The sequence below is a fragment of the Neovison vison genome, chromosome 5 (genome assembly GCF_020171115.1).
Source record: "Neovison vison isolate M4711 chromosome 5, ASM_NN_V1, whole genome shotgun sequence".
Lineage (NCBI taxonomy): Eukaryota > Metazoa > Chordata > Mammalia > Carnivora > Mustelidae > Neogale > Neogale vison.
The window spans coordinates 7926485-7940409 of record NC_058095.1 but is presented as its reverse complement, the minus strand read 5'-3'; the positions used below and the strand labels follow the sequence as shown (position 1 = coordinate 7940409).

The following is a 13925-nucleotide window of genomic DNA, read 5'->3' as shown; positions in this document are numbered from 1 at the left end:
CATCCGGCTCTCCGCTCGGCAGGGAGCCTGCTTCCCCCTCTCTCTCTGCCTGACTCTCTGCCTACTTGTGATCTCTCTCTGTCAAATAAATAAATAAAATCTTTAAAAACAAATAAATAAACAAATTAAAGAAAAAGCTATACAGACTTAAAAATCAACAACGTTAAAAAAGAAAAGAAAAGAAAAGAAAAGAAACCATTCTCAGGAGGGCACTGGCTTCCTGACCAGATGTGGCCCCTCCCTCTGCTGGCTTCATTCTGTTCGTGGCTAGTGGCCTGGGGGGCACCATGGTGCTGGCCCCCTGACGAGCACCAGGGATGTTAACTCTGCTGAGATCACCTGAGATCACGGGTGGTCCAGGGGGCAGCTGGCTGAGAGTGGTCGAGGCTTTGTGGCCAACAGGCAGAAGGGGAGCTTTCCCAGGCCTCTGGGCCCACGGCAGTCCCCAAGTGCCATGCGAGGACACGGGGCATTTTGGCCTCTGGTCCTCAGCTGGCAGGTATGGGCTGACGTTAGTGAACTGGGCGGGGGGAGGCCTTTGGTCCCCCCGGATTACTTCCAGAGAGGCTGTCCCAGGTTAAATGCAAAGTTCTAAAAGTCTTCACACTCGTGGACTAAGGCACCTGTAACGTGGCCTCTCTGGCATCCCTCAGCACTTACCCGAGCAGACTCGGGTCCTGAGCAGCCAGGCCCCAGGGGGCTCTGGATGGCCACCTCGCTGGCAGGCAGGCAGGAGGTCCCTCCTACTGGGGGTGCAGGCCCAGCGCCGGTGGTCTGGGTGGGGCCCCCAGCCCCAGGTCTGGGCAGAATTAAAGTCCGATGGCCTATCAGATGGAATGACACCGAGGAACGGAAATCTTGTCTTTTAAGAACAAGCAACAGGGCTGATGACTGAAGTCCCAAAGAATTCTGTGGTTGAACCTTTTTTTTTGTTGTTTGTTTTCTGGCACAATCTGTCTCTGTTTCTGAGCCGAGCGCCGTGCTCCCTGTGACAAAGGCGTCTTTCTTACGACGGTTTAATGGCTCCAAGACAGGGGACAGCCCTGACTCTCCCATGGGCCCGTGTCTGACGGCGGCGGCTGAGCAGAGAAGAAAGCCACCGCTTTCCAGCAGTTGGTCCAAACTGAACCGAGGAAGACTTAAGGAATCCAACGAAACAGAACCATAACCTCCTCCCGAAATAAAAGCGTAAGCTCCCGAGCGGGTGAGGGAAACAACACGCGTGCGGATAGAGAACACTGTGGATCGGAAGCCACGCTCCGGGCCCCGTGTCCTCCTCCGTGGGGGGAGGCGAAGAAAGCCACGTGGGGTCTGAGGATGGAGGGGGCCTGGATGGGGCGGGCGGAGACCCCACGTGGGAGCTGCCCACGGCCGCCGGAGTCCCGTGCCGCGAACAGGGGGGCTTCAGACCACAGAGATGTATTCTCCCGGTTCGGGCCTTAACACACCTTTCTGGAGGGCGCCATTCGACGACATCTTTGCTCAAAAAACCGGGGGCTTCCATCCAAGCAGCCGACCACCTCCTCTTGTTCTAGGACCCATGGGACAGGTAACTGGCTCCATCTTCCCGCGACACAGCCCAACCGTCCATGCTTTCCGAGAGGTGGGGTGGGGAAGTGGATCGTGACATCATGGCCACCAGATGACCTCTGTCCCCTCTCTTTGGTGCTTTCTCCTCTCCCCAGTTCCTTCCCTCAGCACCTGGCTGCACGGAGACACCAGGCAAGGGGCAAGGGTTCTTACCGCGGTGACAGATGTCTGGAGAGATGCTCAGCACGACCTCTGACACAAATGTTTGCTGCCGGTGGCACCGTCTAGAAAATCTGTCCCTCACTACAGAGAGTTTACATATATCTCTAATCCCAACAGGCCCGGGGAGACACGATGTTCGAGGGGTGAATGACAATGGAATCACACCTCCTACGGCCAACTCAAGAGCATCTGCCCAGGGTGTAGACACTTTTTTACAACTAAGCTGCAACTCTTTTCTGCACCACTCTGTGGAGGGGGGGGGTCGGTCCTGAAGCCTATGTGGCTTCGTGACCTGCATGGTCACGGCAGGTAGGTGACTTGGGTCAGGGGACAGGGCAGTGGCTTAAGGCACGAGCTCCAGAACCAGGCTGCCGGGGTGCGAATCCGACTTGTGCCCTTCCCTGGCTGTGTGCTTCTGGCATATTCCACATCTGTAAGATGGGGACGGCAGGTTCACAGGGGCCTCAAAGACTGGCGGATACGCAAGTTGAGGAACACAGGGTCTGCACGTGGAAAGCCGTCAGTCCGTGTCAGCTTTCAAGACCACGGTGGCCAGAGGCCGAGGGCGGGGAGGTGGCTAATCACGGGCTTCTGCATCGGCCAGATCTCAGTTAAACCCTGAGTCTCCCCTTGCCCTAAGCACGGCCTCACAGAAAGTTCCCAGGCTCTGCAGCCTCGTCTCATACTGGAATGGCAGCGGGGGAACTACAACAGCCAACCCTAAGAGTGCACCCACATGAGTGACGCACTCTGAACAGGGAGGGAGGGGCCACGCTGCCTCCTGTCTGCGGGGCAGCAGATTCTCCCTGTCGGCCACACAAGGGGCCATTTATGCTGTGGCCCTCGCCTCCCCCACCACTGCCTCCAGCCACCCCCACCCAAGTCCCTGGCGACAGGGTTGGACATCTTGGCACAGGGGACTGATCTCCACACAACGTGCACTCTGTTTAGCCTGCGGCGGGCTTGGGGGAGGCACGGACCCTACAAAGCTCTTTGAGAACAGCAGTGTGGTTTCTTTGTGGCTTTCTCAGGGGCAGGAGACGACACAGACCTTTCTCTGCCCCGTTCCCATTGCCACCCTGTCCGTCCTCTTGCACAGCTTGGGACAAGCAACTCAAGGCCTGGAAGTGAGTCCATGGATTGTGGGACAAGGGGGAAGCGGCTCAGGCCCTTGGCAGGGGCTGTCCATTATGAAACTACCTACAGAATTCCGGGCAGGCTGTCAACCCTCACTCCCCTCCAAACAGTCCTGGGTGCAGAGTTGACCAGGCAAAGTCTAGACCTGGGTCCCGTGCAGAGAACAGAAAAGGTGGTCCAGGCTGTGTTCCAGGGCGGAGAAAAGCATGTGCCACACAATAAAGGCTAGGAAGTCCCAGAGCAAGGGACAGTGCGTGTGAAGACTCCGCACTGAGACACAACCGCAAAATCAGCCGGAGAGGGCCAAGGGGAAATCAGGGAAAGGATGCTAAGCATGGGGCCCAGAACATAGGCCAGAAGAAGCAATGTCAGGCCCAGCCACGCACACCTAGAGATGCCCACATTCCTGGCCTGGGGCCTCCAGGCCTGTGTGACCCCAGGTAGACTGCAGAATCCACTTCCGAACCAATTCTCCTTCTGGGGAGGCAGGGGGCTGGGAGCGCTTGTCCTGGAACCTGGGCTGGGAGGAATGGGCTGGGCATCGGCCTGGAGTGCCTGCAATGGGCAGGCCAAAGACACTATGATCGTTACTACCACTATGACTACTGACGATGATTACTATTGTGGGAATTTGCAAATTAGGAAACTGAGGCACAGAACAAACATCAACCTGTTCAGCTGGACGGCTAGCAAGTGGCAGAGCCGGGATTCGAACCTGGGTGGTCTAGCTCCAGCTCTCAAATAGTCCACCTGTTCTCCTGGGTGCCGCACTAGGGAGGAGCGGGTGCAGCACCAGTCCCCTGCTCCCCCAGATGCCTTCTCATGGGTGTCACGGTGCCCTGCGCATGTGAGCAGCCGTCGGCAGGGGGCGCTCTACCTCCCTCCCCATGAGTAACACCCGCTTTCCTCCCAGTCTTGGAAGCAGGTCTGGGGTTGACCATGTGGGCGGTTCCTTGCCTTCTCTCAGATCACACCCCATACCCCACATCGGGCAAACAAGCCCACACTCCGTGTGTGTCTGTATCTAGAATGACACCCAGTAATTCAGATGTGAGTTAAAAATGAGTCTTTTCCCTGTGACATTATCCTGTCCTGGAGCCCCTGTTTCCACACAGTAGCAGAAACAGAATCTGTCGATTAAAAGGAAGTTAGTGCCTTCCGGTATCAGGTTCTTCTCCAAGAGAAGTTGTCTCTTTCTGGGTAATGGCAGGAATTCGAGAGTCAAGATCCCTGGCAAACTTCCCTCTCTCGCCCTGCCTCCTCTCCAGGATGGCTGCTGCGCCCAGGGGAAGAGGACAGGGGAGGAGAACACAAAGGGAAATATTTGCACATACGCCATCCCGATTTAGAGAAACTGATTTTCAACACAGAGGACCACACTGTAAGCTTTCTGACAGAGTCTGTTACACAATAGAGAAATAAAGTGGACGGCCAACCGCCTCCTGTTGGACTGCCCAGGGGGCCTCAAACTCACTAATCTGTATGAAAAACGTAATTACATTTCAGGTAGTACTGAACAAGGTTTTCATGTTATATGTTGCTCTGAATTTGAATGGAGAGAAAGAGAGAGAGAGATACGAAGAAAAGTGAATTCCTATCTGGATGGTAGAAAGGACTTCGTTTTTTCCCAGAGTATATGAACAAATTTCTCTGGTGATATATAAGCCTTGAACAGAGAGACCCCTCCTAAAAGAACGGATTGACAGTGAGAGCTGGTGCTAGAGGCTTCTTCTCAATGTCTTTACTTTGCAAATCATGGAAGGTGGCAGTCCTGTGCCCATCTTCACATAAACGGGACATTTTTGTGTCCCACAAAGCCCAACAGTGCTGGGACCCCAGAGACGAGCCGCTTCTCTTCATGAAATGTCCATGGAAACTGTGATGTGAATAGTAAGAGTCAAGGACACAGTCAGATTCCCAGGTGCTTGCTCGCCCGAGTCCTACCCGCTTGACCCGGAGGTACCACCGGAAGGACAGTGTCCTGAAAGGCGCACATTTCCTAGTAATCCTTGTGGGTGCTTTTCTGTCTCTGCAGCACCGTGTGTGTGGAGGGATGGGCATACGAATAGAAACACACAGAGATTCACATCAGAGAACGTCCTCACCCTTCGAAGGAAACCAGCTTTCCGAGGGAGACACGTATCCCCTCTCTCGTGCCTGCAGGAGGGGATGAGGGATGTCGCTGGCCTTCCTGGGAGTGTGCCCCAGCACAGCTGACGGTCACCTGAGACATGATGATGTGTGCCAGGAGAGGCGAGCAGAGGAGTGAAGAGTCCCGACTTCTAGAACGCTCCCAAATCCATCGGATTTTTCTTTGTCTCCTTTCTGGTGGCTCTTCCGTTAAAATGATGTTACTTATCACAGCGGTCCTGAGAAGGGCGGAAAGTCTGCCAGACACGTGGGTGAAGCCAGACTAAGATGAAACAGCTTCTCATGGACAATCTCAGGTGACAGGGAGGTGACCAGCAGACTTTCATTCTTCCACCTGTGTATCTCTCCATCCAGCCGGCGCTGCCCGTGAGGGCAGCAGGCCCCGCGACGGGCACGTTTCGCAGACAGTTGGCTGGGAAGGTCCGGATTCTCCGTCTCATCAGCTGGAGAGTTCTCAGGTCTCCAGGGAACAATGACATTTGTTTGCACAGACCTGGGGACATGGAGGGCAAAGCATGTGCGAGAACACCCTGTCCTCTGAGAGGATAACTCGGCCAAAGAAAAAGCCTGGCAGGACTCGGGGACAAAACACAGGAGCTGGAAGGGCCTAATGACAAGACGCCTTTACGTTTTCATGCTTTTTGCTCCACGCCATTCTTGCTGGGAGCGTAAAGACCCACAGGAAGGAGGAAGGGGCTGGGAAAGAAATGGCAGAGGACAGTAAGAACGCCGGGGTTTGGACAAGGACCCTGAAGAAGGAGCTGAGACCATTCCTTTCCCCCCTTTGCTTCCCAGCCCCCAGCCCTCCTGGCTCCTGGCCATCCAGCCTCCTGGAGTGAGGCACCTGCAGACTGTTTGGAGGCTGGTTTGAGAGCCTCCAGATGTTCCCAGGATGGGAGGGGCACTTCCAGAGGTGCACAATGACAAGGGGAAAAAATATCCCCCCCAAATCCAACACAGAACCTTGTAGGGAGCGCTCAGCACAGCTCTCAGGAGCTAACGGCTCTGCGATCGGCCGGAGGAACGGCTCTGTCTGCGTCTGGCTCGGCCCAAGGGTGTGGCAGGCTTTTAGGCTCATCCTCCTTACGTTCACGACCAGTATAATAACTTTTATAACACTGGTTTCTTTAAGTCACTAGGAAAATAAATGTGTTACCCCTAAAACACCCTAAAGGAAACGTTAACAGATTTGGGGGTGTCCGTCCGCACTGCTGTTTTCCTCCAGGTGCTGATGTCCTGGCGCAGAGGGGCTTCCTACCCTTTTCCTGTTGTTCCCCATCTCCCCCTCCTCTCTGGGGGGCGGCTTGGCGGGGGTGGGGGAGCCACTGAAAAACTTTGTTGCTAAGCAGACGCTGAAAATAAGACCACTGGAAAGAGCCCTCCTTGCTGAACCACCAGCTGGAATATAAAGACGTCATGAAAACTATAAACTTGTATCTATATAGTACACAGTTTCAGCTTTCGTAGGTATGACCTCTGGGGAAGATGCTCAGGGCTTCACACATCCGCGGGTCTCCGGAGCCTTCCGTCCCCTCCCTCACGGCTCGTTCATCACGTGGCCGCAATGTCAAGCCACCGCACTGGGGCGCTGTGCACCACCTGCTTGCTGCCTGCCTCTTGCAAATTCCAGGGGCTCTCCCAGCATTCAGGGTACAGCACTCAGTGCCGGGTGAGGCAGGAAGGAAAATTTCTGAGACAGCGCTGCCAGTCGGTAACTCTAGAATTCCAGGCTAGGCAGCTTGATGGGTTCAAGAGAAGAACTTGTTGGCAGAAAATAGAACTGAGAGCACGATCTGCTGTTGCAAATACAGAACAGCACAAAAGTTCATTCCCAGTTCTGCTGGAGTGATAAGTAGCAGGGGTGTGGGGGGGTGGTGTGTGGCACGGGGAAGGGGAGAGGGTGTGGGCCACTCTGCGGCGGTTGGGTCAAGGTGTGGAAGTATCTCCTCTTCCAGGCACCTGTCTGTCCCCATACCGGGGTTCTGCTTTTTCAGGCTGAAGTCCACTCTCCAGAGGGACTGGGCTGGGCTCTTGGCTTCCCCCTGCAGGGAATAGTGAGACCCAATTCCATGGGTGAGTGGGGAGACCCAGACCAGCCGCCTGAGGGAGAGTCTCTTCAGAACTTTCTGGAATCTGGGAGCTGGTCCTGCCACAGGGAGGTCTAGGGACCATGTAAGAGTGGCTGGACCTGTGGAGCTGGTTAACGGCAGATGTTGAGTGAACTACGATGGAGAAGTTTACACTTTAGATCTCCAAGATCTCCAAGATGGAGAAGTTTACACTTTAGATCTCCAAGATTTCCAAGATCCCCTCCCCACTATTACAGGACACCTGCTCCTAACCTTCTCTACCCTTAACTTGCAAACCCATTTTCAAGAATTTACTGGAACCAAAGTAGGGAGACTAGTTGGACAGAAAGAAAAACATACATAATAGATAAGTTCTATACATGGACATACGCATCAACTGGGGACCGCTGACTAATGACGAGGAAAACGTGTCTCCTGCCATTTTTGTTCCTAAACAAATGTCTGCTTAGTTGACCAATGACCGCTGTCTTAAGTGATCATGAATATACCAACATATGTAGCGGTTTTTAAGACGGGGAAAGCACCTGACTTACAACCTGCTCCTTGATCTGGTAAACAAACATACACTTTAAATTTTACTTTGATGTCCTCACCACCCCCTGTAACTTAATGACCTCATAGTTGGTTGCAGCGCAGGCCAATGGACCTGGAAGCATCTGGCTGTGGGTTAGCACTAGCCGGCCCAGGCGCGCCCTGGGGATGTGGCTTCTGGATCATCTGGGGATCCACAGCCAGCCAGCCTCCTCGGCTCCACACAGCCTGCTGCACCTGCCGGCCGGGTGTGCTCGAGGACGACAGACACCTCCCACGGAGCGTGCTCAAAGCGTGAAGAACAGTTGCTATGAAAGCGAACCGCGCTCTCCCCGCCGGTTCGAATTACACCTGCCACGGAGTCAAGGGAGAGCGGAGGGCACGTTTCCTCTCCAGGGAACACGTTCTTGGGAGGTCATGCCACTTCAGAAAGGAAAACTGTTTAAGGAGCAAACTCCCCAAGGACACGCGGTCTGAAGAATTTCTCTGTGGTGAAACCAGAAGAAATTGCTACGGGAGCAGATCAGAAAGAAGAACGCCGCGTTTCCCCGAAACCACGGGCTGCCCCTCGTCGCCTGAGATTCTTCGTAATTCAGGGGGACACTGCAAGCGGGATGGAGAGCGTCCGGCAAGCTGTGGGGTGACGACGGAAGGTGGAGGGAGCTCCTGGAGGGCCCTGGGAGGGGGCCGTGAAGGTGAAGTGACAGCGTCAGAACACTAGGTGGCAGGAGCCGCACACAAGTCACGCACCCGCGTCCTGCCGGGGTCCCGAACGGAAGACTGAAGACGGCGCCAGCTCTGGAGTATTTACTCTGCACCTTTCTCTTCTCTCCTGGTGGCTGTGGAGCCAGGCAGGCGAGGAGAGACCCTCCGCTGTCAGGCGCATCATACACAGAGCCCAGGAAAGAGGCCGCACAAAAGGCAGTGGTGTCCAAGCCTTAGATGATGGATCTGAACTAAAATCACGGTCTTCCACTAGATGAGAGGCTGCCTGCGAAGGGCCAGATGATAAATATTCTCAGCCTTCAGCCTCGAGATTCTGTGGCAATGACCCAACTCACCCATCACAGCACAGACGGAGCGACAGACGACAGGTGAGACCAGCAGGTGCCGGCTGTGTTCTAAGAAAATGCCACTTCCAGCCCCGGGTGTTGGGCTGGCCCCGGCCCACGAGCTGCAGGGTGCTTGACCCTCTGCACGAAATGAACAGCCGTGAGCTTGACCCATTCACACCAGGGACACGTTCCCAAGTCCGTGCAAATGCGTACTGTCCCCCTCTGGGCCCTTCCATGGTGCATTACCTACGTCTCCCTGTTGCCCGAAACTGAATTCTCCCTTCTCCCTTCCACACCACAAAATCAGCCAACAGCCAGCCTCGGGCGGCTCTGCATCGAGAACCTCCTCCTTCCTTCCCACGCTGTCACCGTATCCCTTATTCTCCTGGGAGCTATGAAGGTGCACAGCTGCCGGTGGTCAGTACCTGTCTGTCCGGGGGCTGAATTCTTCACACTGGTCCGCCTCCCTCCTCCCCCCAATTACCCCATCAGAGCCAGATTGCTGTTCAAATCACCTCTTGGGTTTTGTCATGTTCCTGCGTCAGAACCCAGCCTCACTGCCAACCTCTCGCTCAATGATGGATCTCCTCAGCTTACCTTCTAGAAAGCACCATGTGAACTCCATCCTCCCCTGGCCCTAAAAACGCCCTGGGGACTGACCTGGGCACCCGTTGATCGCATTCCCTGCCTCTGTCGTCTCTGCTTCTTCTGGCGGCCCGCCCCCACAGTCCCAATGAAGCACCCCACGTTCCATGAAGGGCCCGTGACGCGGGGGAAGGGACATGCGCTGGGTTTGGATCCCCGTCCTCCACCCCCGGAGCTCACGTCCGCTCATCTTAACGGTGCCTCCAGGGTTCACTGACCGCTAACCAACTGTTTTGGCTCTTTCCTGTGATTTGCAGTAATGTCACACCGAGGTCACAGCCTGTGGTCCGAGCGGTGTTGATCTGGGGGCGCTCTGACCTTCTCTGCGGCACACAGCGCTCTCCTCAATTTTGGGACACACGTGCCTGTGTGTGCTTCAACACGATGGAGATTGTCTAATCGCCAGGTCGGGGCCCCACTTCTGTCCGCGGTGTACCTAGTGCTCACTTTCCATGTCTTCTCAGCGCCAGAGAGGGGAACCGTAACCCCTCACCAGGACGGCAGTTTTGCCTCCCCCCACCCCGCCCCATTGTTCTTAGCCGATTGGAGACTTAACGATGCCAGGTGCGTGCAGGCACAGGGGCGCCGTTTCTCTCCTTGGGAACCACTGACCTTATTCTTTATGCAGCTTCTGCCTCCAAGTCTGTTTTGTCTGACTCTAAAACTGCCACACGTGCTGGTCAGCGTGCACCTTGTATCTTCTCTCCTGCCTTTATTTTCAACCTTCCTGTGGCCTGCATTAGGCAAGCCGCCTCTGCACCGCACGGAGCTGGAATTTTATCAAGCAAAACCTGTCTCTTTTACGCGACGTGCTTAATCATCTGATGACTTAGCTCGTGCGCCCACCCTCTGGCATTATTTGCATGTCGCTTTCTTTCTCCTTCTCCCTCGCTCCCTTTCGTCCACCCGCTGGTCCCTATCCTCCCCTGGAAATTCAACTGAACCGTGAGCCAAGGGCCGAGAAAGTTCACAAGCCCGGCCTGGGGGCTGCTATGCATTTTCCCCCAACTCAGGAGTAAGATCACAGGCATCTGGGAAGGAGGAACCCAAAGGGCCAATTAAATGTGGATCTCTGGGTGGGGAAACCGGGCTAAAGGGTGGGGTCTGCTTGAGGGACAGCCTCTGGGCGGAAGAGCCCAATGTCTGTGCCCCACAGGCCGTGGCTGGGGGTGGGTACAGTGCGGGGGTGGGAGCACACCCCAGCAGCTCATTCAGCGGGGGACTTGGGAGGCTGACAATCCCGGGGCCTCAGCCCCTGCTCATCCCAGTGGGAGGGTCCTGTTGCGGGGCTTTCATAACTCCGGGACAGCCTGCTCAAAGGGAAGAGAGGAGCCGGGTTGGAAGGGTTTTTGCTCTACTTTCTTCAAAAATATTTATCAAGATGAGCAAAGAGTACAGGTGAGAGAAGAGAGGGCCATCCAAGTTGATATCTTGATGTCCCCGGGGGACACGGTGCCCGTGGACTGAAAGCCTGGCCTGTGAGCCCAGGGCCAGGGGTAGAGGGTGAGTGTGGGGGGACAGGGCTGTCACCTGTGGGCCACAGACTTATCACAACGTGTGCAGTGCCTGTGCCCTGGGAGGACCTGGCCTGCGGATGCTTCCAGGGCCAGTGCCTCGGGGCTGCTCTGAACCCCCGGCCCCGGCTCCCACGGACTCTCAAGTTTCTCATGGTCTAAGCAAGGCCAAATCCACACACCGGTCCAACCCTCTCCCACTGCCCGAGAAGAGCAGTCTGCCGGGCATTGTGAGTCACCATTCGCCCGATGTGGGTGACATTGCTCACATTATGCAGTCCTGCCCCGCCCCCTGCATCTACCTCTCGTTTGGTTTTCACAACAGACATCACGGTAACAGATGATGCTGGAGTGACTTGCGAGCCTGACAGGCGGGAATGAGAAGCTGAGAACAGGGAAAATTTCGACTTGGAACATGCCAGCCCACACTCACGTCTGCGGCTTCAAGGAGCACACATGTCCCCTAACACGCAGCATTAGAATTTGGAGACGGGCAGAGATGACACCTCACACACAGGGGCCCCGCGTCAGTCGAGGGAACAGCTGGACGGAGGTGATGGGGCAGAAAGAGGCCTCACGCGGGTCTGGCTGCCCGGGAAGCGCGCGAAAGGGGCTCTGGGAGAAGTGAGTTCCTGACAAGCACGGGGGACAGTCGATCACCCGAGGAGGTGGGGCCATTGCCTTGGGGTGGGGCGGGGGGTGGCGATGTTGAGATTGCAGTGAAATGAGCTAGATGTGGGGGTTCGAAACCAGCAGCCCCTGGGCCACCTCTGTAACATGAGGTCCGTTTTTAAAACAATTGTGCCTTCCGAGAGTTCCCGCACTGTCTAGCTGAGGCTCGCCTCCGTCTCCACCATTCCCAGCTGTCTCCACCCGATGACAGTGTGCACGCATTTTTGCGCCCCTCGGTCTCTTGAAGGCACGTGAGTTGGCCAGCCTTGGATGGAAGGCTCCCCCTACTCTCCTCCAGCCCGAAGGCTGTAGTATTTATGGTTCTGTGGATGCAGGGGGACCATGTAGAATCCACCTCTGTGATGGCTAAAGGATAAGTCCCTTAGGGGGGTCCCAAGGCTGTAGCGTCACCTAAGCCCCGTGTAATGCCAGGGAGGTGGCAGGGGAGAAGAACTTACAAGGTGTGGTGACCGTCTATGGAAATGAGGCGTCAGAGACAGCCATGAATTTGGTTAGGTCGGTGGCGGGGCAAGGCGGGGCCGGGGAAGCGCGCTGTGCAGGAGCGCAGATGGAGGCAATGCGCTGAGCACCGGGATCCCGAGAAACATCGAAGTGGACCTGTCTGCAAGGCAGCTGGACCCGGAGACGAAGCTCCGGAGAACAATCTAGGCTGAAGACCAGTGTGGGTGTCACCAGCAAACAGATGGGAAATAAAGTCTTGGGAATGGAGGAGCCTCCCCGAGTGGGGGAGAAAGGGTGCCCCAGCGATGGCTCCTGGGCAACACAGACATCTGAGAAGAGGCCACGGGATGAGAAGCCCTCAGGAGAACCTGCGGAGGAACCGACGAGCACGGGGGAGCCCAGGGGGAACCAGTGCAGTGTCCAGAGAGAGAAAGGGGGTGGGCTTCGAAAGGAGGGAGCAGCAGAGAGCACCAGAGCTGGCTTTGTTTTTTGTGTATGGGGGGGTCTTTTTGGTGTTTAGTCTTTATACACTTAAAGAATTTGGGGGATGCAGGTGATTATACGCGCGTGGGTGTTTTCAAAGTGGCTGCCCGTCAGATAGCTCCCCTTCACGTGCGGCGTGCGCCTGCTCTCTGACGGAGCTCCGCTCTCAGGGAAGCCTACCTGACCTCGCCCCCACTTCCATCCGTGGGGCTCGGGGTGCTGGCTCACCTGGCACTCTCGAAGGTGGCAGATGCCGTCTTCCCTATGGCCCCAAATCCAACGCCGACAGCGAGACCCTCTGAAACAGACATTAAGAAAAAACACAAAAAACCATGAGGGGTTAGGAGCGACTTTCGAATGAGGCTCGTTGCCCTCACCGTGTCAGGTGCGACCGCTTGAGGCTGTCCCGACAGAAAGTCCGCACAACTGGAGTTTTCCGCTGGGGCTTGGCTGGCGATGCTCTGCGGGTCAAACCTAGCCCGCTGCCTATTTCTGTTCTTAGCCAGCTAAGAACAATGTTCACATTTTTAAATAATTGGGGGGAAAAAAATCAAGGAAAGAATAGGATTTCAGGACACATGAAAATTACGTCATCTTAGTGCTCTCAAATAAAGCTTCGCTGGCACACGGCCATGCCTGTCGGTGGACAAGTTGTCTATGGCTGGTTTTGCACGTCATCAGCAGAGAGGAGTAGCTGTGACAGAGACCGTATGGCCCAAAGACCTATAATGTTTACTGTCTGGCCCTTTACAGAAAGAGCTTGATTACGGACTCCTGAGCTAAACACAGAGGGATTTATTTTCTCAACAAACACGATATCCAAGGCTGATGGGGTAGCCCAGTGATGTCTTCCCAGACGTCTGAGGAGCCATCTTGAAATGGTAGACTGTCCTAGTCTATCTCCTCTGAGACGGTGTGGCTATCATCTAGCTTAAGCTTGGGGAAAGACAAAATGATTCCCGAAGCCTTTCCAGAAGGACTAGCGAGCCTTCCAAGCTTGCCAGCACCCTGACTCTGATCACATGTGGATGACAATGCTGGTCTATAAGAACCTGACGCAGAGGGACACGTTATGGAAAAATGGAACTGGCCTGGGATCAGAGGGGTAGTCCCATGAGGTTAAAACACTTCCTGATATCTGTGGGAGAGTTTAGAGGCCCGTCTGAATCAAGGCCGGAAAGGGGACTACCTACCAATATTGGTCAGAGTCAAGAAATAAGGGGTGTGAGGGCCAGGAGAACTTCTGTGTTGTAAAGAGAGAAGAGGGGGAAATCAACCAAGTGAGAAGGGCTTGTCTTCTTTTAGGATTCACTGCCTCTTTGAAATGCCTCTTTTTGTCCTTTGTGTCCCGTTTCGTTTCCTTGGGGCATGCTGGGCTTGCGATGGTGACTCTAGGAGGCACGTGGAGACAAAGGACTCCTCAGACTGGTCCC

General features: G+C 55.2%; 1 protein-coding gene across 3 annotated transcripts in view; it reads right to left on the bottom strand.

The window, feature by feature from the left end:
* SLC39A11 (solute carrier family 39 member 11) overlaps positions 1–13925 on the bottom strand; it is a 321461-nt gene that overhangs the window by 50353 nt on the left and 257183 nt on the right. For all 3 annotated transcript variants that reach the window (XM_044247527.1, XM_044247529.1, XM_044247530.1), the window contains one exon: positions 12721–12790. In XM_044247527.1, the coding sequence (XP_044103462.1) occupies positions 12721–12790 (70 nt within the window). The remainder of the gene's footprint in view (positions 1–12720; positions 12791–13925) is intronic.